Below are 25,075 nucleotides of genomic sequence, written 5' to 3' on the forward strand. Positions count from 1 at the left end.
ACCACTACCGACTACAGAAAGGGAGCATCACCTGCAGTACCAGGTTTAGGTTTTTATTCTCCCATTCTGAGCTTTCTCCAGTCTTACCTAGATGGGCTGACTTTCTGTTCATTGGCTTCTTATAGGTAGATTCTCTGCCTCCCTCTAGAGTTTTGGGCCCAAAAGGACACGAACACCCAGAACTTCCTTTGCAGCAAATGTCTCAAGGAGACCTGGCAGACTGGTTCAATTAAATATACCACACAGAAGACATGCATGGAAAGGGCCCTAGAAGTGGGGTGGGGGGCAATAAGGCTGTTCCAGATGTGAAAGCTCAAGAACTTGCCTTTGTAATTGAAGCCCCCTTTCTGCAGATGCCAAAAGACTGGAAAAGGAGTGAGCTTGGGCATGTAGGCCTTCCTCCATAGGGGAGGCCTTCCAGGTCTTGTTCGTTACAGGAGGAGAGGGACCCTCCCTTCTCAGGCCCGTTGGCTCAGCAACATGAAATCTGTGATTTTTACAAAGTGTATTTATAAAGACCTTTAAAACATTAACTATTGGAGACACCAAGTAACAAGAGACCACGTGCCCGGTTTCATGCCGCAGAGGTGCCTAGAGGTAGCGACAGTTCTGCACCTGGGATAACACCACATCCATTGCCTTACACTTGCTCTCTTCCCTGACTGTGTAGAGACCCCTCCATGTTGATTCACCAGACACAACTAACTGCTCCTCCAGAAGGGCTGCAGCGTTCCCCTGTACAGACCCCATATTTGCTTAGCTGACTCCCTCACAGTGGGGCATTTAGGTTACTTAGCATTCTTATGACCATGGACAGCTCCAGTAACACCCCTTGCATACCTCACTTACCTAGACCTTCCTGCTAGCGTTTATATAGACCTGCTTCCTAGGAGCGGGGTCATGCGTTCTAAGGGTATGTGGGTTTTATTTTTGAAGAGAGGATTCCAACTTGCTCCCCACAGAGGTAGGAAGAAGGTGGCTCTGGCTAGAGCGAGTGGCTCCCTGAAGTGCAAGAGCAGGTGGGGAGGAAGCGGCCCTCAGGTTGTAGGACCTACTGAGTAGCAATGTCCCTCCAATGTGATTCCCTACTAATCTCCATTTGCCACCAACCAGGCCACGGATGGGGAAGTCACGGCCGTGGAGGAGGCACCGGTAAATGCATGTTCCCCTGGATTCAGGCCCTGGGTATACTTTGTTTTTGTTTTCTTTTGCATTTCTGTGTTCACTCAGCCTTCATTTCAGAAAAGCTACAGCCTGCTTCTGGGGATGGCTTAAGCCCTCTGGGTGTCCTGGTCATTGGTGTGTCCCCCACTGATCAGTCCATCACAATGATCCTGCTTTCTCTGTAATGAGACCCAGCCATGTCATCGTCCTTGCTCCATGAATTGCCAGCCATCATGTCTGTGATCACGCTCGGTGCAGTTTGTCTCTGTTTAAAGAGAAAGATGGACAGCTGTCTTCAGCCTTCCTGCTGACTCTGAAAGCCGCCACCTACACATTTGGTTTCTATCAGAGGGAAAGCCACCTGCTGCTCCTTTCTGCCACTTAAAACACACCTTCTTTTCCAGGCCACAAGCAACTAAACCTTTCCAGGTGGAGCCTCTGGGGACTCACAGACGTTTCTGTCTCTCCTCCACTTTCCCGTGGGCACTGCTGGGAATTTTACAAGCAAATTGCCTAGTGATTTTTAGCAATTGGTCAGCATGACTTCTCCAAACTCTCAGGTTCAGCTCTGGCCCCGGGCCAGTTAGACAAAGCCACTGCCACATGTCAGCCACTTCCCCAAATCCTGGCTGCACTGGCTTGCAGAATTCCCTCTTGCTCTGCTCCCTCTAGCTTCACTGGCCCATGCTGTTGTCCACTTTACCCAGTGACCACTGCTTCCTGTTTTTAGGTCACTGAAGAGGCCTATGTCCCAGTGAATGACATGAACGGCCTGGGGTTTAAACCTTTCGACTTAGTCATTCCGTTTGCGGTGAGGAAAGGAGAAATCACTGGTAAGCACGGTCCTGAAGGCTGTCTCACTCATGCTCGCTCACACTCGCTTTCCAGAATGGTGCTTGGGTGGTGGTCCACCTGTCCCCCAGGCCTGCGTTCCTAATCTCAGCATCTTGGTTCTTACGCTGGGGTCAGTCCCTGAGCCCCTGAGCTTGCAGTATGTTCTGTGTATCTGTGTCTGCCTCTGAGGAGGGGGTTTGTTTATAACTTGCATCACACCGTGGAGAGACCTGGGGGTTCTCTCCAGGATGAGAACTACTATGTTTAGATACCTCTCAACTGTCAGGCTCCTGCTCCCCATTTTTCCTACCTTCTCTTCGTCTCCCACATTTCCAGGTAGTACGCTGACAGAGGTCTATCGTGCAGGAGTTACTTTCTCTGCCCACCTGCTTTTAATGCCTTCTTCTCTTGAGTAATTGATGCTGTTTTTACTAGTCATCTCCTCATGGTCTTCCCCAGTCCTGCTTGAGGTTCTAGTTTGTCTTTGCAAAGTAGAAAGCCCTTTACATAGGAGTTGCCTGCTGCATTCTGTGGGAGCAAAAGGGAAAAAATAAAGGCAAATGTGTGCATTTCCCTTTACTGGAATTTGGACATTTTAGGCAGAAGTGAGTATTCCTGGATCTGAAAACTTTTATTTTGAAGGCCACCAGCACCTCTGTGCTGAGATTCTCTAGGGTAAGTAGCCGGTGGGCTCATTGCCCTGTCTCCCTGTGCCCCAATAGGAGAGGTGCACATGCCTTCTGGGAAGACGGCCACACCTGAGATTGTGGACAACAAGGATGGCACAGTCACCGTCAGATACGCCCCCACTGAGGTCGGCCTCCATGAGATGCACATCAAATACATGGGCAGCCACATCCCCGGTGAGTTGGGCTAAGCGCGTGCCCTGCAGGACTCCAATCTCATTCCTGAGCTTCTGGGAAGTTTGCAGATGTCCAGCCAACTGCTGTGTGGGAAACAGTTCTCAGTGGCAGGTTGAGGAATGCAGTGTTGGCGTCCCTATGAAATGAAACAGCCTGTGACCCCAGCAGATCCAGCTGATTTGCAGAAGGGATGATGCAGCTAAGTGTCCTGGGTCTCAATGCAGGCCCTTAGGTTCATGGTTGTTTGTCTTTGTCACTGTGCTGAGTGTGGCCAAAGGTTGAGCTGGGAGAAGAATGTGAGGCGCGTTGAGGGACTTTCCAGCCTGGCCTGCAGGACCCTCTGTGGCGTGGGGAAAAGATTGTGAGGAGAGGACAAACTGCCCTGTTGTCATGCTGCCCTTGACAAGGAAAGCCAGCTCAAGCTTCTTGTCCACCACCAGCACTGTTATTCTTGTTCTTTTTTTTCTTTTTAAAAAAAGATTGGTTAAATTCTTTACTTTTTAATTTAATATTTTGAGTAGGCAATATACACATAGTTTTAAAAATGGTGTGGAGAAAGGTTTCCTTCCCACTTATAACCTCCATCTGCCCTCCCTTGAACCTGACTGTTAATTTTTTGTGTTGGATTTCAGAATATTTTTAAGGCTCTACAAGCAAACGGGAACGTAGATTTTTTATTTATTTATTATTTATTTTTTTTTGCAGAGACAGAGTCAGAGAGAGGGACAGATAGGAAGGGAGAGAGATGAGAAACATCAATTCTTCATTACGTCTCCTTAGTTGTTCATTGATTGATCTCTCATATGTTCCCTGACTGGGGGGCTATAGCAGACCAAGAGACCCCTTGCTCAAGCCAGCCTTGGGCTCAAGCTGGTGAGCCTTGCTCAAACCAGATGAGCCCGCGCTCAAGCTGGCGACCTCGGGGTCTCGAACCTGGGTCCTCCACATTCAAGTCCTACGCTCTATCCACTGTGCCACTGCCTGGTCTGGCAGGAACATAGATTCCTAATCCCTCCTCATTTGTTAGTAGCACACTCTACACATGATTCTGTTGTGTCCTTTTTGTCTAACAGTATATGCAGGACAGCTTTGTATGTCTGAATCACAGAGCTTCTTCAGAGTTTCCTACCACAGGGTGAACCGTCAACATTTAACGGTTTAAAAAACAGTTTGCTGTTTAAAAACTATTCTTTTTCATTTTGCAAGAACTAGTTCAAAGTATGCACACTGAAATCCTAGACAGACGAAAATGCTGAGTTTGAGACTTTTTTGGGGTTGGAGAAGGGAGATACAGCCTTTAAACTTCATGACAGTAGGTCTTTTCAGTTCTGTTTTGCACATTAATCACATCCTTGCTACTTAACACATAAATACTTGGGAAATCCAAATTAATTTTGTCCTGTTGGAGAACATTTAGCTTCTTCTCCACCTTTTGCTTCAGTTAATAGGTTTTCACATTCTGCGTAGTATCTGTGAGATGTTCCCCGGAGAGGAATTTCTGGGCATAGGTACAGGCACCTGTCATCTTACTAGAACTTGCCAAAATGCCTTTCATTGGGCTCTTCCAGTTCACACACTCACCGGCAATGTACAACACCTGCCTCTCCGCAGATTGGCCAGAGGATTATGCTAGTTTGGGTTTTTGTCAAACTGATCCGTTGAAGAAACAGTATCTCGGTGTTGCTTTATTTGTGTTTCTCTTGTGAATGAAACTGAGCAACTTTCTATATGTTTAAGTGTCACTTGTATTTCTTTTTCTGTGAACTGAATGTTTGTATCCACAGCTTGGTTTTTCTGTTTGGTTATTGGCCTTTGTCTTATCAGTTTCTGAGAGCAATTTAAATACTGGAGAGATTATTCTTTTGTGATAGGAGTTGTTTCTCCCAGTTTGATGTTTGCTTTAGTTTATGTGTATGTGTGTACATAATATTTGTTCAAAGCAAAAAATGTATTATCTGATTCTATTTAAATATTCTAAAGATGCAGATGTAGAGAAAGAAAAAACTGTCTTTTCCCTGCTGGCCTCTCTACATTTTTCTCTTTGTACCTACAAACATGCATACAAGCTTGTTCTAGTTTTGTTTTTTAAAGGAATAAAATAGTAGTATTAATATTATATAGCAACTTGCCCTTTTCTTTTTTTAATTCAACACATTATGGATAATCTCTCAAGTTAGTGCATGAAGACTCCCTCATTCTTTTTAATGACCTGAGAGTAGAACATTGTTTATTTAACCAACCCCCTATTATTGGGCACTGGGTTCTTTTCCTAACTTGCATCTGATCACTGTGAAAATGGAAGTACTTGTATAGGGCTGGGAGTGGGGACCAAGGACCACAGTGGCATCAGTTCCCGCTCTGTGGGCTAGGCTTATAGGGCCTTACATTTTGAAGGTCACAGGCAAATGGCCTTCCCAAAAGACCTTGCCAGCTGTGTTTCCTCTTTTAAGGGGTCATTTCTTTACATGGTAGGCTCTTTCCTCCTAATTAGTCAAGTTGAGCTGGATTCCCCTGCCTGATCCCTGCTCTTTGGAGTAGCCTCAGAATTGTTTTTCTTGAGTAACATTGGAGGAACAAGAGTGAGAAACCCCCTTGGGTATCATAGGACGTTATCAGAGGTTCATTTTGCGTTCTGCCTCTGCTGCCCCTGCATAGGAGAAGCCACAGCTGCCTGCTGTTAGAAGAATATTAAGACACCAGTTGGTTACCTTAGTCCAGGGGTCGGGAACCTATGGCTTGCGAGCCAGATGTGGCTCTTTTGATGGCTGCATCTGGCTCGCAGACAAATCTTTAATAAAAAAAATAATAACGTTAAAAATAGCCTGACCAGGCGGTGGCGCAGTGGATAGAGCATTGGACTGGGATGCGGAAGACCCAGGTTCGAGACCCCAAGGTTGCCAGCTTAAGCACGGGCTCATCTGGTTTAAGCAAAAGCTCACTGGCTTGAGCCCAAGGTTGCTGGCTTGAGCAAGGGGTTACTTGGTCTGCTGAATGCCTGCGGTCAAGGCACATATGAGAAAGCAATCAGTGAACAACTAAGGTGTTGCAACACGCAACAAAAAACTAATGATTGATACTTCTCATCTCTCCATTCCTGTCTGTCTGTCTCTGTCTCTCTGTCTCTAAAAAACAAAAACAAAAAAACAAAAACAAATAAACAAACAAAAAATATATAAAACATTCTCATGTATTACAATCCATTCATTTCCTACCGCTCATGTTTATGGTTGCGGGTGGCTGGAGCCAATCACAGCTGTTCTCCAGGACTATACCAAATTTTTATTGGATAATGCGTAATGTACACAGGTTGTGGTATGGCTCTCACAGAATTACATTTTAAAATATGTGGTGTTCATGGCTCTCTCAGCCAAAAAGGTTCTCAACCCCTGGCTTAGTCATTTAGAGATCATCCTGAAACACCAAAGTTGCAGGTTTTTTTGTTTTGTTTTGTTTTGTTTTTATAAATAAATTTTTATTTTAATGGGGTGACATCAATAAATCAGGGTACATACATTCAAAGAAAACATTTCCAGGTTATCTTGTCATTTAGTTCTGTTGCATACCCATCACCCGAAGAGAGATCGTCCTCTGCCACCCTCCATCCAGTTCTCTCTGTACCCCTCCCCCTCCCCCTCTCCCTCCTTCCCTCCCCCCACCCCCCATAGCCACCACACTCCTGTTCATGCCTCTTAGTCTCGCTTTTATGTCCCACCAATGTATGGAATCCTGCAGTTCCTGTTTTTTTCTGATTCGCTTATTTCACCCCGCACAATGCTACCAAGACTCCACCATTCCGCTATAAGTGATCCGATGTCACCATTTCTCCTAGCTGAATAATATACCATGGTGTATATGTGCCCCATCTTCTTCATCCAGTCCTCTATTTTTTTTTACTGTGATTAAGAGCCTTTAAGCAAACTCTTGGCGAATACAGCAAGAATCCATAAATGAGTAGTGTCCTTAACATGTTCCCCAAGTCCAAGTTGACCCCATCACCATGCCAAATCCCTGAAAAATGCAACCCAACCACAGTTCAGTCTGTTAGGAACTGTCACAGGGAGCAGGAGTCCAGGAAAGTTCCCCACAGGAAAAGTCCGCATGGCACTGGAATTGTTTTCACCATTCTGTACTTAGCAGCTCATGTCCAAGTCCCACTGACCGCTGCTTCTAGCTGGTAATGAATGATTCAGGTAGACTGGAAAAAGCCATTTGCAGCATGCGTGGATATGGAGCTTCTGTTCTCCTCTGCCTAGAGAGTTGAGACCAGGTTGCTTTTCCCTGGAGCTCTGTGACTGTGGCCTGGTAAAGAGAACCTTGGGATACACTAAGCTGGGTGGCAAAGGTAAATTCATAATACAAGTTGGCAAAAGGAGGAAAGAGAGCTCTAAATTAGGAGTAGGTCCCAGCCTGAAATATGAGTGGGGCATTGAGGTAGGAGGGATAAAGGAAACACTATATATTAAGCAAAGCAGCAGAAAATAGGACTATCAACACCCACAACAGAGATCTTTGAGGGAAGAATAGAAAACCTGACTATTCAGGCAAAACAGTTAAGTGGCCCTTGTGCGAATGAGATCAGTTTACCTGCTTCTTGGAAGAAATACCCTAGGCTCGTCCACAGTGTCGTAGATGGGGCCGACGGCCCTGGGCACCTTCAGCCTTCAGTGGCAAGCCCCAGCTTTCTGGGCAAGGTTAGGTCATAGGTGGCTGGAGCAGGGCTGGAAGAGACTGAACCCTCCCTTAGAGGAGCGAGAGGGAAGCCCACCTTCCAGTGTCCCTTTTTCCTCACAGCAGAGGCGTGTAAGCCTGGCAGGCTTTAGCTCAATGACCTTCCTTTCCACTATTGAAGCAGGACCCAGATGGCATCCTATGAGACCCCTTTGGGGTGTTGGAGCCTTTAAGGGTGTATCCTAAAAGCTGGTAGTTCCCCTGATCTCTATTGGGCTTTTTCTGCCTCTAGGTATCTTAAAAGCCATTCTCAGAAGATCTCGCTGAGGGGTTTGAGGATCCCCATCCACCTATATAAATCTTTTCCATATATCTGGAGCTATTTGGAAAAAAGACAGAACAGTGTTATTAGCTAGATCTAATAAAGAAGGTAGTAGTTTGCAGGCAAAAAAGATTTGGTGTCTCCTGTTCATCAGCATTCAAAAGAAATGTAAATTTTTTTTTTTTTTTTAAGTAAAAAGCATGATATGGTAGACCCGTCAGAGTCATTGGCCTGGTGTGCAGGATTCCTGGGTTTGATTCCCGGCCAGAGCACACAGGAGAAGTGCCCATCTACCTCTCCACTCCTCCCCCTCTCCTTCCTCTTGGTCTCTCTCCTCCCGCCCGCAGCCAAGGCTCCACCAGAGCAAATCCACCCTGGTCACTAAGGATGGCCCCATGGCCTCCACCCCAGTTGCTAGAATGGCTCCGGTTGTAACAGAGCAACATCCCAGATGGGCAGAGCATTCCCCCCGGTAGGCATGCCAGGTGGATCCCAGTCAGGAGCATGCAGGAGTCTGTCTGACTGCCTCCCCATCCCCATCCTCAGAAATATACAATAAATAAATAAATAAATAAAATAAAAAATACTTTAAAAAAACCCAAAAAACACAAAAAGGGGGGGGCATTCCCTTGTGCTAAAGCTCCAGGGAGCATGGAGTGAGCTTGAGTATGTCCTATGAAACATGGAGCTCTATGTTTACTTATAAGTCTTTGAAGAAGGAGGAACTGCTGAAATAGTTTATCAGCATTTGTCCCTAAGACAGCAGTCTTTATAGTGGGAACACCATACGTAAATATTTGCTGTCTGTAGATTAAGGGGGGAATATGGCAAATGCTGAAAAGCCATGATCTTTGTGCCCCTCCCCTCCCCCAACACCCTCCCTCTCCTCCCCTCACCCTGTAACCCCAACACTGTTGTTCATGTCTCTGAGTCTCATCTTTATGTCCCACCTATGTATGGAAACATATAGTTCTTAGTTTTTTTCTGATTTACTTCTTTCACTCAGTATAATGTTATCAAGGCCCATCCATGTTGTTGTAAAAGATCCTATGTCATCATTTCTTATGGCTGAGTAGTATTCCATAGTATATATATACCAAAGCTTTTTAAGCCACTCGTCCTTTGATGGACACTTGGGCTGTTTCCAAATCTTTGCTATTGTGAACAATGCTGCCATAAACATGGGGGTGCATTTCTTCTTTTCAAACAGTGCTATGGTGTTCTTGGGGTATATTCCTAACAGTGGTATAGCTGGGTCAAAAGGCAGTTCGATTTTTAATTTCTTGAGGAATCTCCATACTGTTTTCCACAGTGGCTGCACCAGTCTGCATTCCCACCAGCAGTGCAGGAGGGTTCCCTTTTCTTCACATCCTCGCCAGCACTTATTCTGTGTTTTATTGATGAGCGCTGCACCAGTCTGCATTCCCACCAGCAGTGCAGGAGGGTTCCCTTTTCTTCACATCCTCGCCAGCACTTATTCTGTGTTTTATTGATGAGCGCCATTCTGACTGGTGTGAGGTGATATCTCATTGTGGTTTTAATTTGCATTTCTCTAATCATTAGTGATGTTGAACATTTTTTCATATGCCTATTGGCCATCTGTGTGTCCTCTTTGGAGAAGTGTCTATTCATTTCTTTTGCCCATTTTTGGATTGGATTGTTTGTCTTCCTGGTATTAAGTTTTACAAGTTCTTTATAAATTTTAGTTATTAACCCCTTATCAGACGCTATGTCAAATATATTCTCCCATTGTGTAGTTTGTCTTTTTATTCTGTTCTTATTGTCGTTAGCTGTGCAGAAGCTTTTTAGTTTGATAAAGTCCCATTTGTTTATCCTGTCTTTTATTTCACTTGCCTGTGGAGACAAATCAGCAAATATGTTGGTGCGAGAGATGTCAGAGAGCTTACTGCCTATGTTTTCTTCTAAGATGCTTATGGTTTCACGGCTTACATTCAAGTCTTTTATCCATTTTGAGTTTATTTTTGTCAGTGGTGTAAGTTGGTGGTCTAGTTTCATTTTTTTGCAGGTAGCTGTCCAGTTTTCCCAACACCATTTGTTGAAGAGGCTGTCTTTACTCCATTGTATTGTCTTACCTCCTTTGTCAAATATCAGTTGTCCATAGAGCTGTGGGTTTATTTCTGAGTTCTCTGTTCTGTTCCATTGATCTATGTGCCTGTTCTTATGCCAGTACCATGCTGTTTTGAGTACAATGGCCTTATAATATAACTTGATATCTGGAAGTGTGATACCTCCCGCTTTTTTCTTCCTTTTCAGGATTGCTGAGGCTATTCGTGTTCTTTTTTGGTTCCATATAAATTTTTGGAATATGTGTTCTATATCTTTGAAGTACGTCATTGGTACTTTCATTGGTATTGCATTGAATTTATAAATTGCTTTGGGTAATATAGACATTTTAATGATGTTTATTCTTCCTAACCATGAGCACGGTATATGCCTCCACTTATTTGTATCTTCCCTGATTTCTTTTATCAATGTTTTATAATTTTCCGAGTACAAGTCTTTAATCTCCTTGGTTAGATTTATTCCTAGGTACTTTATTTTTTTGGTTGCAATGGTAAAGGGGATTGATTCCCTGATTTCTCTTTCTGACAGTTCATTATTAGTGTATAAAAATGCCTCTGATTTCTGAGTATTGATTTTATATCCTGCCACCTTACCAAATTCTTTTATCAAGTCTAGTAGTTTTTTGACTGAGACTTTAGGGTTTTCTATATACAATATCATGTCATCTGCAAATAATGATAGTTTTACTTCTGCTTTTCCAATTTGGATGCCTTTTATTTCTTTTTCTTGTCTGATTGCTGTGGCGAGGACTTCCAGAACTATGTTGAATAAGAGTGGTGAAAGGGGGCACCCCTGCCTTGTTCCTGATCTTAAGGGGATTGCTTTTAATTTTTGCCCATTGAGTATGATGTTGGCTGTGGGTTTGTCATAGATGGCCTTTATCATGTTTAGGTATGTTCCCTGTATTCCCACTTTGCTGAGAGTTTTGATCATGAATGGGTGCTGGACTTTATCAAATGCTTTTTCTGCATCTATTGAAATTATCATGTGGTTTTTCTCCTTTCTTTTGTTTATGTGATGAATCACATTAATTGATTTGCAAATATTGTACCAGCCTTGCCTCCCAAGAATAAATCCTACTTGATCATGGTGTATGATTTTTTCCATATATTGCTGGATCCGGTTTGCTAATATTTTATTGAGGATTTTTGCATCTAAGTTCATCAGGGATATTGGCCTATAATTTTCTTTTTTTGTGTTGTCTTTGCCTGGTTTTGGAATCAGAATTAACTCATAAAAGGAGTTTGGAAGTCTTCCTTCCTCTTGAATTTTTTGAAATAGCTTGAGAAGGATAGGAGTTAGTTCTTCTTTGAATATTTGGTAGAATTCACTTGTGAAGCCATCAGGCCCAGGACTTTTCTTTTTTGGAAGTTTTTTGATAGCTGTTTCAATCTCATTTGTTGTAATTGGTCTGTTTAGGTTTTCTGATTCTTCCAGATTGATTTTTGGAAGATTATATGATTCAAGGAATTTGTCCATTTCATCTAGGTTGTCTAGTTTTTTGGCGTACAGTTCTTCATAGTATTTTCTTACAATATTTTGTATTTCTGTTGTGTCAGTTGTTATTTCTCCACTCTCGTTTCTAATTTTATTTATTTGAGTCCTCTCTCTTTTTTTCTTGGTGAGTCTTGTTAAAGGTTCATCGATCTTGTTTACCTTTTCAAAGAACCAGCTCCTGGTTTCATTGATCCTCTGTATTGTTTCTTTAGCCTCTATGTCATTTATTTCTGCTCTGATCTTTATTATTTCCTTCCTTCTACTAGCTCTGGGCTTAACTTGTTGTTCTTTTTCTAGTTCTTTTAGATGCAGTGTTAAGTTGTTTATTTGAGCTTTTTCTAGCTTCTTGAGGTATGCTTGTAATGCTATAAACTTCCCTCTCAGGACTGCTTTTGCTGTGTCCCATAAATTTTGAGTTGATGTATGCTCATTATCGTTTGTTTCTAGGAATTTTTTAATTTCTTCTTTGATCTCAATGTTAACCCATTCATTGTTTAATAACATGCTATTTAGTTTCCAAGTGTTTGAATGTTTTTCAATTTTTCTATTGTGGTTGATTTCTAGTTTAATGCCATTGTGATCAGAGAAAGTGCTCCATAGGATTTCAGTCTTCTTAAATTTGTTGAGCCCGCTTTTGTGCCCTAACATGTGGTCTATTCTAGAGAATGTACCATGAGCGCTTGAAAAGAATGTATATTCTGCTGTTTTAGGGTGAAAGGTTCTGAAGATATCTATTAAATCAAGTTCATCTAATATGTCCTTTAAGTCTGCTGTTTCTTTGTTAATTTTCTTTCTTGAGGATCTATCTAATGATGTTAATGGGGTATTGAAATCTCCTACTATTATAGTATTGCTGTTGATCTCGCCCTTTAAGTCTATCAACGTCTGCTTTATATATTTAGGTGCTCCTATATTAGGTGCGTAGATATTTATAATGGTTATATCTTCCTTTTGTATTGCTCCCTTTATCATTATGTAGTGACCTTCTTTATCTCTATGGTCTTTGTTCTAAAGTCCATTTTGTCTGATATAAGTATTGCTACCCCAGCTTTTTTTTCATTTCCATTTGCGTGAAATATTTTTTTCCATCCTTTTATCTTCAGTCTGTGTGCATCTTTTGATTTAAGGTGTGTCTCTTGTAGACAGCATATGTATGGGTCCTGTTTTCTTATCCATGCAGCTACCCTATGTCTCTTGATCGGATCATTTAATCCATTAACATTTAAGGTTATTACTGATATGTAATTGTTTATTGCCATTTTTTTTCTTTAAAACTGTTTTTCTTTTTTGCTATATTCTTTTTTTCCTTTGATCTGTTTACAACAGGTCCCTTAGCATTTCTTGCAGCCTTGGTTTGGTTGCAGTGAAATCCTTGAGTTTTTTTTTGTCTGTAAAGCTTTTTATTTCTCCTTCAATTTTAAATGATAGCCTTGCTGGATAAAGTAGTCTTGGTTGTAGGTTCTTGTTCTGCATTACTTTGAATATTTCTTGCCATTCCCTTCTGGCCTCAAGTGTTTCTGTTGAGAAGTCAGAAGTCATCCTTATGGGGGCTCCTTTGTAGGTGATAGTCTTTTTTTCTCTAGCAGCTTTTAATATTTTCTCTTTATCATTTAGCTTTGGTAATTTAATTATGATGTGTCTTGGTGTTGGTTTCTTTGGGTTTCTCCTTAATGGAGTTCTCTGTGCTTCCTGAACATGTGAAATGTTTTCCTGCCTTAATTGGGGGAAGTTTTCCGCTATAATATGTTTGAACAAAGTCTCTATCCCTTGTTCTTTCTCTTCTTCTTCAGGAACCCCTATGATGCGGATGTTATTTCTCTTCATGTTGTCACAGAGCTCTCTTAGAGTTTCCTCAGACTTTTTGAGTCTCTTTTCTTTTTTCTGCTCTGCTTCCGTGCCTTTATTTATTGTGTCCTCTAACTCACTGATTCGATTCTCTGCTTCATCCATCCTGCTTTTAATTTCTTCCATTGTATTCTTTATTTCAGTTATTGTATTTGTCATTTCTGTCTGATTCTTTTTTATTATTTCAATGTCCTTTTTTATATTTGTTATCTCTTTATTTAGGTTTTTGTAATGGCCATCTATGGTGGTTCTAATATCTTTGAGCATCCTAACAATCGTTATTTTAAACTCTGCATCTGGTAATTTGGTTATATCTGATTCACTTAGGTCCTTTTCTGGGGATTTCTCTTGGTTTATTTGTGTTGTATTTCTCTGCCTCCGCATTTTCTCTTCACGAGAGTGGCTGTGATCACGTGCTTGGGTGCACAAGGGTTGGTGGCTTTGGCCTTTGCCCCGCCCCCATGTGTGACGTTATGCTCGGTCCTGAGGGCACTGGCGAGCACCTTTGCTCAGCTGCGGGTCTCAGCCTGTTTCCGAGCTTTCGCCCTGCCTTTGCAGGATGATCCCACTCAAGGAACAGCTGCTAGCCTTGGCTCTACCGCCAGGCAGGGCTGCGTGCCCAAGCTTAGCTTCGTAGTGGAACTCCGCCTCTTCTGGGCTTTTGGCTCCACCCTCGCGGGAGGAGCTGGCTACCAAGTCAGACCACAAGCCTGGGTTGCACGGGTGGGGCAGGGATGTGCTCCTCTGCCCTTGCTCCGGGGCTGGTTTCTACTCTTTCTGGGTTTCCCGCCCTTTTCCCGGAGGCTGGATTACAGGCTGCCGGCAGCTGAGCTTGGCCGCTTTTGCACGCCACCTTCTCCCTAGCCGGGCAAGATTGAGCTCACACCTGAGCCCACTGGTGGCCAGTCGGCTTCCGCCCCTGCCAGCAGAACTGCGCTTTTGTCTCCCGCTGCCGCCTGCTCTCCGCTCTCCGGTGCGCCCTCAGCCGCGTGGGTGGGGGCGTTGCAGCTCGGACCCTAAGACTCACTACCGTAGACCCGGAAGCTCCCTCCTTCTATGCGACTCTGCTCTGAATGCTGCGGGGGAGCTTGTTTGGCTGCTCTCCTGCTTCCCTTTGCTGGTATTGCTGTTTCCGGGGGAAATATTCACTTCAGCTTTGGGGAGTGCCTCGTCCCAGGGGTTAGGGTGGCTATCTCCCAAAATGTTTCTCCCTATGCCTCCTAGATTGCACTCTCTTCCTGTTACTGTGGTTCTCTCCCCTCTCCCTCCGTCCCCAGGAGCCCCGGGTGAGTGTTTGTGAGAGAGATGTTCTGCGTGGTCCCTTTAAGAAGGATCCTGGGTCTGAGAAATCAGACTCTCACAAACAGTATCCTGACTTGTTTCCAGCTAAATACTGTCCTTACGCTTCTTCTGTGCTCTGGGGCTGCAGGCTGGGGCTTTGTTCCTGGGGCTGAGGACCCTTTCCCCTCTGCTAAACTCACTTCCCGCCACGCGAGTCTCTCCCTGCTGCCGTTCGCTGGGAGGAGCTGGGTAGCCCTCTCCGCGTTTCCGCGTTTCCACTTTTCCTACCAGTCTCTGGGTGGCTTCTTCAGCGTTCCTGGGTTGAAGAGTCCTTTTAGTTTAGTCCAAAGTTGGTTTTTCCAGCTGATAGTTCATAAAATTAGTTTGTAATCCACATTGGTTCTGGGAGGTAGATGCTGGTGCATCCACCTTCTCCAGCGCCATCTTGTCTCTCCTCGGTTTTTTTTTTTTTTTAAATAACATTTTTCTTTTTTTTAAATTTATTTTATTTTATTTTTTATTTTTTAATTTATTTATTTATTCATTTTTAGAGAGGACAGAGAGAGGGAGAGAGAGAGAGAAGGGGGGAGGAGCTGGAAGCATCAACTCCCATATGTGCCTTGACCAGGCAAGCCCAGGGTTTCGAACCGGCGACCTCAGCATTTTGAGGTCGACGTTTTATCCACTGCGCCACCACAGGTCAGGCTTTATTTTATTTTTTTACAGAGACAGAGAGAGAGTCAGAGTGAGGGATAGACAGGGACAGACAGACAAGAACAGAGAGATGAGAAGCATCAATCATTAGTCTTTTCGTTGCACATTGCGACACCTTAGTTGTTCATTGATTGCCCTCCCATATGTGCCTTGACCGCGGGCCTTCAGCAGACCAAGTAACTCCTTGCTGGAGCCAGCGACCTTGGGTCCAAGCTGGTGAATTTTTGCTCAAACCAGATGAGCCCACACTCAAGCTAGTGACCTCGGGGTCTCGAACCTGGGTCTTCCGCATCCCAGTCCGACGCTCTATCCACTGCGCCACCGCCTGGTCAGGCCCAAAGTTGCAGGTTTGATCCTTGTCAGGGTACATACAGGAAGTTACCAATGAGTATACAACTAAGTGGAACAAATGAATGCTTCTCTCGCTCCCTCCCCCCTTCCTCTCTCTGTCTCTCTAAGATCAATCAATTAAAAAGAAAAAAGACACTGGCTGGGCTATCTGAAGTATGCACCCCCACCCCAGCTGAGTCTCAATTTTGTTTGTGTTCTTTGCAAACCCAGAGAGCCCTCTCCAGTTCTACGTGAACTACCCCAACAGTGGGAGTGTTTCTGCTTATGGTCCAGGCCTGGTGTATGGAGTGGCCAACAAAACTGCCACCTTCACCATCGTCACCGAGGATGCAGGAGAAGGTATTGTGTCATTTATGTGATTATATGTGTTCAGAGTATATGCTTTTCATTTGTAGAGTTAAGTGGACACGATTCCTGGGCATATTTTAAAAATAAGACTATTAGATGGTAGTATTTGCCTTATTTTTTGTTTCATGTCAATCTCTTATGTACAGCTCCTCTGTCTTCTAACCAAAACAGGATTTTTTAAAGTTCCTTGGGTTCTCTTTGAAATCCGATTCATGCTGTAAAATGTTTTCTGTGACTTGCCTGAAATTTAAGTGTTTTGGCTGATGCCATTGTTGTTTTTGTTGTTTTTGCACATGTGTGTGTATCCATGGGACTGCATGAGTGATTAGTGGCTTATTCTAGATAAAGCTTTGTGTGTGTAGAGACTTTTAAATTTGTGTTTCTAATGGGATTTCCCCAACAGCCTCCAGTGCCTGACCAGCAGTGATAGCGTGTGACACTCTTTCATATGTGTGGTGGACATGCAGGGCTCCAGTCTTTCTTGTCCCACTCATTCTGAAGAGTAGTGAGCCTTTCAGGGTTACTTGTAGTGAAGAACCCAGATGGTGGAGTGTTGTGCCATACATTGCTTAGTTTAGACCTGTGCCCCTTGCCTGCAACTCAGATGGCCTGTGTCAGTCTGGCATTCCCAGCCTCAGGGCTGCTCTGGATGAGTTGTCCCCATGGAAACAAGGAAACACTCCCTGATGGTCCTCTCTTCCTGCTCCCATTCACAGGAGGTCTGGACTTGGCTATTGAGGGGCCCTCAAAGGCTGAAATCAGCTGCATTGACAACAAGGATGGGACGTGCACAGTGACCTACTTGCCCACCCTGCCAGGCGACTACAGCATTCTGGTCAAGTACAATGACAAGCACATCCCTGGCAGCCCCTTCACAGCCAAAATCACAGGTAGAGTTTGCCTATCTTGCGGGGAGCTTCCAGGTGGGAGGTGCTCTGACAGCCTGTTTCCACATTAGAGCGGGGGCAGCGGGCTCATGATGGGGGAGGAATCGGGGGTGCAGGCTCAACTTTGGACAGGCTGATTCCTCCCTTAGCTGGTAATCCAGGGAAAAACACTCACTCCATTTGCAGGGCAGTTATTTTGTGCCAGTCTGACTCCACCACACCAATAGCAGGCCCCCAGATAGAGGCATTCAAGTAATACTTATTGCACGAGTATGTAAGCTCAGAGATGCCCTTCAGCCTCACTGCTGGATAGCTTTTTCTCTCCTGTTTTACAGATAGGAAACTGAGGCTTGGAGAGAGTGGCTTAGCCAAGTCTACATGTGGGTATGCTAGGATTCTTGAGGTTATCTGATTCAAAGCGCCGCTGCTACCCTCTGTGTGCTCACTGTGTTTGGATCCTGCTCTCAGTGGGTCATGAAGAAGATGCACAAGATGAAGTTCTTGCCCCTCAGTTGTCTAGAACTGTTTGTGAAGCAGCCAGCAGTCCTTTGTAGACTATGATAAGTGTTTACCTAAGAAATGCCCCAGGGGATGGCAGGCAGGTAGCAGATGCCTTCACTTTAAATGGTGAAGCTTCCTTTAATGGTGGTCCTTGAGGACTCAAGGCTCAGTTTCTGCCAACAACTAAGTAGAAGTCATTCATTGTTGGTTAGGTCTAGAAGGCATGTTTTTTTCACTTAAGTGTGGGCAGTTAATTCTGGCTGTTCATCTGTAAACGGCATGTGGGGTGAAGGCTCTGGAGAGCTAGGTGACCGTGTGTGATGGGAGCCGTGTTTGGGGTGTTCCCAGATGACAGCAGACGGTGCTCTCAGGTGAAGTTGGGCTCTGCCGCCGACTTCCTGCTTGACATCAGCGAGACCGATCTCAGCACCTTGACGGCCAGCATTAAGGCCCCATCCGGCCGGGATGAGCCCTGTCTCCTGAAGAGGCTGCCTAACAATCACATTGGTGAGCCCAGGTGGCCTTCCTAGATGGAACTGGTACATTTAAACTGGGAGGTGGGAATTCCTTTAGTCCTTTCTTGGGAAACAGGTAACACCTTGGAGTGTGATATGGTAAACCTGCTGGGTCACACACATGATAGTGGTCCAAGTACATTTCTGTGTTGTAAGATTGACCCTTGGGGACGCTCTGGGGTTGCCGGAAAGTCAGGGATTCATTTCTATCCCCACAAATGTGTCTACTAGTTGCTCTCCTTCACGCCTCCCCCCACTCTCACTGCCCCTTACGAGCCCCAATATGTGCCCTGGTCCAGGCATCTCCTTCATCCCCCGGGAGGTGGGTGAACACCTGGTCAGCATCAAGAAGAATGGAAACCACGTGGCCAACAGTCCTGTGTCCATCATGGTGGTCCAGTCTGAGATCGGTGATGCCCGCAGAGCCAAAGTCTATGGCCGAGGCCTGTCTGAAGGGCGGACTTTTGAGATGTCTGAGTTCATCGTGGACACAAGGGATGCAGGTGTGTGGGATGGTCTCAGGAAGAGGCCTTGTGGGAATGGGCTGCTTTTTGTTCCAGCCACTTCATGTTTTCATCCTACCAACCCCTTTTCCTTCTGAGCATCCTTTCAGCTACCTGTCCATACCCCTGCATTATCCTAAAAGCCCCATGACCGCTTATTTTCCTGATGAAGAACCTGAGACTTACAGGGTCAACAGCCCTCTGCTTCTGGCACCTAAACCCAGAGCCACTACAACTCAACAGATCTCTCTTGTTATCTGTACTCCCACCACTGTTCTCAGCTTCCCAGGGTCTCTTGGACTCATCCCAAGCTAAGGCTGTTGGGCCAGGTGGCCAAGGTCATGTTCTGCTCACAGGGCTTTTGCAGAAATGAGGAATCTCTTCCTGTTTCCTCTTGGAAATGGTTTGAATCAGTTTGGGCCTCACCCGCCTGTGCCACACCCAGAGTTTTCCGCTTTCACTTTCTTGAGTGATGGCCGTATTGGTGACTTTTAGACAAAGACATAGTCCCAGGGGAAAGGGCTGGAGAATTTCTGGTCCTGATGGGCTGATGCTCCCTCTTGATTTTAAACCTTCAGATCTACTGTCTTAGTGGTTCACTGCTAGACATTGGAGGTGAGGCAGCTCAAAAATTTAAGTTTTCAGGCCTGTGGCTGGCAGTGAACCTGCAAGGCAGTTCATGCCATTATTGGAGGCATGTGGGCAGAGTGTTTTCCCCAGTGGTTTCTGCAAGACAGGCGCTCTGCAGGGTAATAGTAGATATTGTCGAGAAGAGGGTTCTGTGACCAAAGCCTTGTTCAGCAGGTCATTTCTCTACAGGATTTCTCAGAGCCTCTGACCTGCTCCTCTGCCTGGGGCTCTCTCCATCGGGGGCCACAGTTACTTTCTTTTTGCTCTCTGAAAAGCAGTGTGCATTTCCCAGGTCTGCTGTCCTTTCTGCATGCATAGAGCTTCCCCTTCCAAGAGAGTTGCTGTCAAAGCAGCCCCCGGTTACTGTGTCGCAGGTTATGGTGGCATATCCCTGGCGGTGGAAGGCCCCAGCAAAGTAGACATCCAGACGGAGGACCTGGAAGATGGCACCTGCAAGGTCTCCTATTTCCCCACCGTGCCTGGGGTGTACATCGTCTCCACCAAATTTGCTGACGAGCATGTGCCCGGTATGCATGGTCCCCTCTGCCCCTCCGTCTGGTGCTTGGCTTTTCTGAAAGTGGTCTGCCTTGGGCTCTGGGCTGCTCATATGGGCCTTCTCGGTTCTTGCAGGGAGCCCATTTACTGTGAAGATCAGTGGAGAGGGGAGAGTCAAGGAGAGCATCACTCGTACCAGTCGGGCCCCATCTGTGGCCACTGTCGGGAGCATCTGCGACCTGAACCTGAAAATCCCAGGTGAGCATGGGGCTCGTGGGTCAGGGCCGTGGGTGCCATTGGAAACCAAGTCCACACATGGCCCAGAACATACCATCCAGGCCCACTGTGGGCAGCTTATTTTATTTTATTTTTTTAAATTTCAATTCATGAATTGATATTTTTAATACTTATTTTCACAGAGGCCCATTCAGGAAAAATAAATCTGTTTCCCTTATACTTTTTTCTTCTTACAAATGAAAATAGCTTTGTTGTATCGCTTCAGAGAAAATGGAGGAGCTTTTAGATGTTTATTTCCTGTTTGTTGGGTAGAATAATCTCAGTGAGAAAACTGACCCCGCTGAGGCCGGTACCTGGAGTGTCAGAGATGTCAGCCCAGCAGCAGCTTCTAATTTTCACCCATCTTCTTTTCATTCCTAAAGTCAGAATGAGGCTGTGCCCTTGGGCTGTAAATTGTTCCCCATATGGCCAAATTCGTCAGTATACCACCAAGTCTTTATGAAATGTAGCCCAGGTTTTTTCTGTAGGAAGTCCTCTAAAGGAAAGGCCGCTGTACGGTGAAGGTTTGAGGCTCCGTGCCCAGAGGCTGGCACATGCTGTGAGGTTCGTTGCCCTGATTCCGTGGAGATGGGAAATCTACTATTCATAGACGCTCACATTCTGGTCTGCAGTGGGGTTCTTTTCCCACACTGTGTTTCCTAACTTTCCTAACATGTCACATACTTGCTCTGCCCGCCAAGCACTATTTCATGGGTTCTTCCTGCAAAGACAGTGTTGGTCATGTGTGAATGTGGTGAAAGCTTCATGACTATGGTATCCAGACAGAATCACTTAAAAAAGAGCTGCATGGGCCCTGGCCGGTTGGCTCAGTGGTGGAGCATCGGCCTGGCATGAAGAAGTCCTGAGTTCGATTCCCGGCCAGGGCACACAGGAGAAGCACCCATCTGCTTCTCCACCCCTCCCCCTCTCCTTCCTCTCTGTCTCTCTCTTCCCCTCCCACAGTGAGGCTCCATTGGAGCAAAGATGGCCCGGGCGCTGGGGATGGCTCCTTGGCCTCTGCTCCAGGCGCTAGAGTGGCTCTGGTCTCAACAGAGCGACGCCTCGGCGGGGCAGAGCGTCGCCCCCTGGTGGGCGTGCTGGGTGGATCCCGGTCGGGCGCATGCGGGAGTCTGTCTGACTGTCTCTCCCCGTTTCCAGCTTCAGAAAAATACAAAAAAAAAACAAAAACAAAAACAAAAAACTGCATGGATTGTGACCATAAAAAGGTTATTTTTAAGGGCTTCACAAGGATGCATTTCATGTCCAGATGCACCACCCTTTGCTGGGTTTTCTCTGTTCACGGGCCTTCACTTTGGCCACTGTTTGCCCCGGCTGATGTCACATTGCGGGGGGCTGCTGAGCCCACGAGTCTCAGACGCTGCTGCCTGGGCTGTGGCAGCCTGCCCTCAGAATGTGAGCTGGTGCCGTTTCACCGCGTCTTCACCAGCACTGGGCAGTTTTTCACTCTCGCTTTGATCAAGCTGATGGAAAAGTATGGATGGTATCCAGTCCTCAACTTCATTTCTCGTTACTAGTGACAGGGAACTTCTTTTATTTGCTTCGCACTTCTCATTTTGCAAATAATCTGTTCTGTTCCTTTTGCCTGATGTGGACCGTTACTCTTTCCCTATCCTCTTTTCTGGGTCTTGACTTCCTTTTACCCTTTTCAGTTACTTGGTACCAAATGGTGTGGTGAGACTCACTTTTCCTCTTGTTGCCTAAATGATTCTCTCTTATCGGTTAGAATGGAGGACGGTTCACCAGCTTCCAGATGTCCTTGGATTCAGGCCATGTGGAGTGGCCCTGTCTTCAACCTCCCTTCCTTTCTCTGTCCTTAGGACTTAAAAGTCATGAGCTGCTGCTCAGCCCAGATCCTGTAGGGCTGGAGGGTGCAGTTTCATATGGCTCTAGGTGATGGCACTACTTGGTCACCCAGCATGTGGCATGCCTGTCTCCACCACATTGCAGGCACAGTCCTTGGCATGGCATGAGCACCTCGATGGAGCAGACACAGTCTGCTTCCCAGCGTGGGTGACCTAAAGCACCGCCTTCCTGAAAGTGTGGCCTCTGGTGTTCAGTTTGCTCGAAGCTTTGCTGACGCACGGATTCCCTTATGCTGTTGGGACTGATGTGTTCACCTTTTCCTCTAAGTGCATTTTGCCTTGTTACCTAAAAGAAATGTCAAGGCTTCTTGACAGGGATGACAGCTCTTATGTTTTCTGCCTTTACCTGCCTATGGAAAAGAGCTCCTATACACATGACTATAGGCACCTTTGGCTGAGACACATCTGAGCTATTGTAGTTTTTTTTTTTTTTTAAGATTTTATTTATTCATTATAGGGGGGGAGAGAGAGAGAGAGGAGGGGGGAAGAGCAGGAAGCATCAATTCCCATATGTGCCTTGACCAGGCAGGCCCAGGGTTTTGAACTGGCAACCTCAGCATTTCCAGGTTGACGCTTTATCCACTGCGCCACCACAGGTCAGGCTGAGCTATTGTAGTTTTTATGTTTACATGCTCTAACTATCAGCTCAGGCTCCAGTTTGAAAGTGATGTGTGGAATTAACTCAGCTCCAGCCAGCAAGGCTGTAAGAGTATTCAGTGGGGCAAGAAGCGTCAGTCCCCCTAGAATGTTCTCTGCATTGGTGGCTGGAAGGGCCTGGCTCTCTTCGTACCGGCCACAGCTGCCCAGGGTTTGAGGGAGACAAGGGGGCAGGTGTTCAGCCTGAGCCCCCCACACCTCTAGGCTGCACCCACCTTGCCCTCTGCTGTCTGCCCTGCACGTCCTGTTCTGCCTTGGGCCCTCACTTTAACCCTCCTCCCCTTTCCCCAACGTCTCGCTACCTTTCAGAAATCAACAGCAGTGACATGTCGGCCCACGTCACTAGCCCCTCTGGCCGCGTGACCGAGGCAGAGATTGTGCCCATGGGGAAGAACTCACACTGCGTCCGGTTTGTGCCCCAGGAGATGGGCGTGCACACAGTCAGTGTCAAGTACCGTGGCCAGCACGTGACCGGCAGCCCCTTCCAGTTCACTGTGGGGCCACTGGGTGAGGGCGGTGCCCACAAGGTCCGGGCAGGAGGCCCCGGCCTGGAGAGAGGAGAAGCAGGAGTTCCAGGTGAGCGTTTGGGCGGGCTGTGACTTGAGTAACAGCTGAGCCTGGTGGTGAGAGCACCTTGCACTCTTGGCCCTGTTCTAGGTCCACACTTTATCCACTGCGCCACCAGAAGTCAGGCTCTTGGCCCTGTTCTAAAGAGAAGGCCTTGTTTGTGGGATTCTGATGGGTAGTATTAAGGCGCAGTCTTTAAAATTCATTTGGGATTGCTCCTTTACCCAATGTCTAACAAGCTTCTTACTGAGGAGCTCCTTGTTACTCTGTGTAATGAGTCTTGGAGAAGAGGGGAGCAGAGCAATGAAGCAATATCCGAGTGTCCTGCAGGGCTCATGTTGTGTGGCACATGCTAGATTTCCACAAACTCCTTGTGAAGGTCCCTAAATTGATGGTTATGCTGGTGGGAACACCTGTGGGGACAATGCTAAACATTCTTATCTTTTTCTGGATTGGTTTGGGTGTGTTCACAAGACATCCAGTATCCCATGAACGTGGTATGTCATGGTTGGTAGGCACCTAAGAAATGTCAGCAGTGCCCTTGCTTGGGTTCTGATGGGCTCAGGGAAAGAGAAAAGTCCTGTCTATGAAAGTCACCAAGCACTACAGGTTTGGGCAAGAAGAGGGACCCCCACCAGGCTCAGTCATTAACCAGGCATTTCTCTGTCTCAGCCGAGTTCAGCATCTGGACCCGGGAAGCTGGTGCGGGGGGCCTCTCCATCGCCGTTGAGGGCCCCAGTAAGGCTGAGATTACATTCGATGACCACAAAAATGGGTCATGTGGTGTGTCTTATATTGCCCAAGAGCCTGGTATGTATTCAAGAACCAACTGAAGACATTTTTTGTTTGTTTGTTTGTTTGTTTGTTTGGGCATGGTTGGGTGGTAAGGAACAGAACCCATCAAGCTAGCTCAAGTGAAAGAGAAATGTATCTTTACGGGCACATGGGAGCACCTCCTAGAAATCCCATTGCAGGAAAGCAGCTAGGCCTCCAAGGGGCAGGAACTCTTGTTACCATTGTGTCTGGTCTTTTGCTGCCAGCCTACTTTGTGCCTTCATTCACCTGCTTTTTTCATTCCACTGACCAGCCTCTGTTCCCGACCTTGGCCACTGGCTGGTGTTGCTGTCCCACAGAGGGACCTTACTTATTTAGCATCTGCACTCCCTCGAGCAAGGGTTCTTAAGCTTTTGTGCCGTGGACCCTTTTGGCATCTAAAGCCTGTGGGGACTGTTCTCATGATAATGGTTTGAAATACATGATATAAATTACATTGGACTATAAAAGAAATCAATTAAGCCTGACTGGTGGTGGCATAGTGGGTAGAACTTCAACCTGGGATGCTGCGGTCCCATGTTCAAAACCCCGAGGTCTCCAGCTTGAGCCCAGGGTTGCTGGCTTGAGCAAGGAGTCTCTGGCTTGGCTTGAGCTCCCTGTTCAAGGCCCATATGACAATTAAAGTGAAGTAATTATAAGTTGATGCTTCTCATCTCTCTCTAGAAAATGAAAAAGAAAAGGAAATCAATTAAAACATAGTTATCAAAACCTTTGAGGAACAAATGTATAACATACCATGGCATGCATATCTTCATTGATACATTGAGTCTAAAATTTGGTGTCAGCCTGTTAACTACCTTAGTTTCAAAATATCAATGAGGGCCCTGGCCGGTTGGCTTAGCAGTAGAGCGTCGGCCTAGCGTGCGGAGGACCCGGGTTCGATTCCCGGCCAGGGCACACAGGAGAGGCGCCCATTTGCTTCTCCACCCCTCCGCCGCGCTTTCCCTCTCTGTCTCTCTCTTCCCCTCCCGCAGCCAAGGCTCCATTGGAGCAAAGATGGCCCGGGCGCTGGGGATGGCTCTGTGGCCTCTGCCCCGGGCACTGGAGCAGCTCTGGTCACGACATGGCGACGCCCAGGAGGGGCAGAGCATCGCCCCCTGGTGGGCAGAGCGTCGCCCCTGGTGGGCGTGCCGGGTGGATCCCGGTCGGGCGCATGCGGGAGTCTGACTGTCTCTCCCTGTTTCCAGCTTCAGAAAAATGGAAAAAAATAAAAATAAAAATAAAAAAATAAAAAAAAATATCAATGAGTGAATATGTCAAGGTATATATAAAACTGTCAAATGATATGAAAATATCTGTGCACTTTGTTGGTGACAAAATCACAAGTACTTTTAACGTGCCGTGGTTTCTTGTCA

General features: G+C 46.0%; 1 protein-coding gene across 9 annotated transcripts in view; it reads left to right on the top strand.

The window, feature by feature from the left end:
* The window catches only part of FLNB (filamin B), a 165,751-nt gene that overhangs the window by 122,549 nt on the left and 18,127 nt on the right, over nt 1–25,075 (top strand). For 5 of the 9 annotated variants that reach the window (XM_066245745.1, XM_066245746.1, XM_066245748.1 and 2 more), the window contains 11 exons: nt 1,114–1,185; nt 1,895–1,997; nt 2,721–2,861; nt 15,835–15,963; nt 16,689–16,862; nt 17,709–17,867; nt 18,175–18,378; nt 19,383–19,535; nt 19,639–19,761; nt 22,629–22,895; nt 23,559–23,696. In XM_066245745.1, the coding sequence (XP_066101842.1) occupies nt 1,114–1,185; nt 1,895–1,997; nt 2,721–2,861; nt 15,835–15,963; nt 16,689–16,862; nt 17,709–17,867; nt 18,175–18,378; nt 19,383–19,535; nt 19,639–19,761; nt 22,629–22,895; nt 23,559–23,696 (1,663 nt within the window). The remainder of the gene's footprint in view (nt 1–1,113; nt 1,186–1,894; nt 1,998–2,720; nt 2,862–15,834; nt 15,964–16,688; nt 16,863–17,708; nt 17,868–18,174; nt 18,379–19,382; nt 19,536–19,638; nt 19,762–22,628; nt 22,896–23,558; nt 23,697–25,075) is intronic. The other 4 variants (XM_066245747.1, XM_066245752.1, XM_066245749.1 and 1 more) reach the window with 2 other exon arrangements.

This window comes from Saccopteryx bilineata, chromosome 10, assembly GCF_036850765.1.
Source record: "Saccopteryx bilineata isolate mSacBil1 chromosome 10, mSacBil1_pri_phased_curated, whole genome shotgun sequence".
Lineage (NCBI taxonomy): Eukaryota > Metazoa > Chordata > Mammalia > Chiroptera > Emballonuridae > Saccopteryx > Saccopteryx bilineata.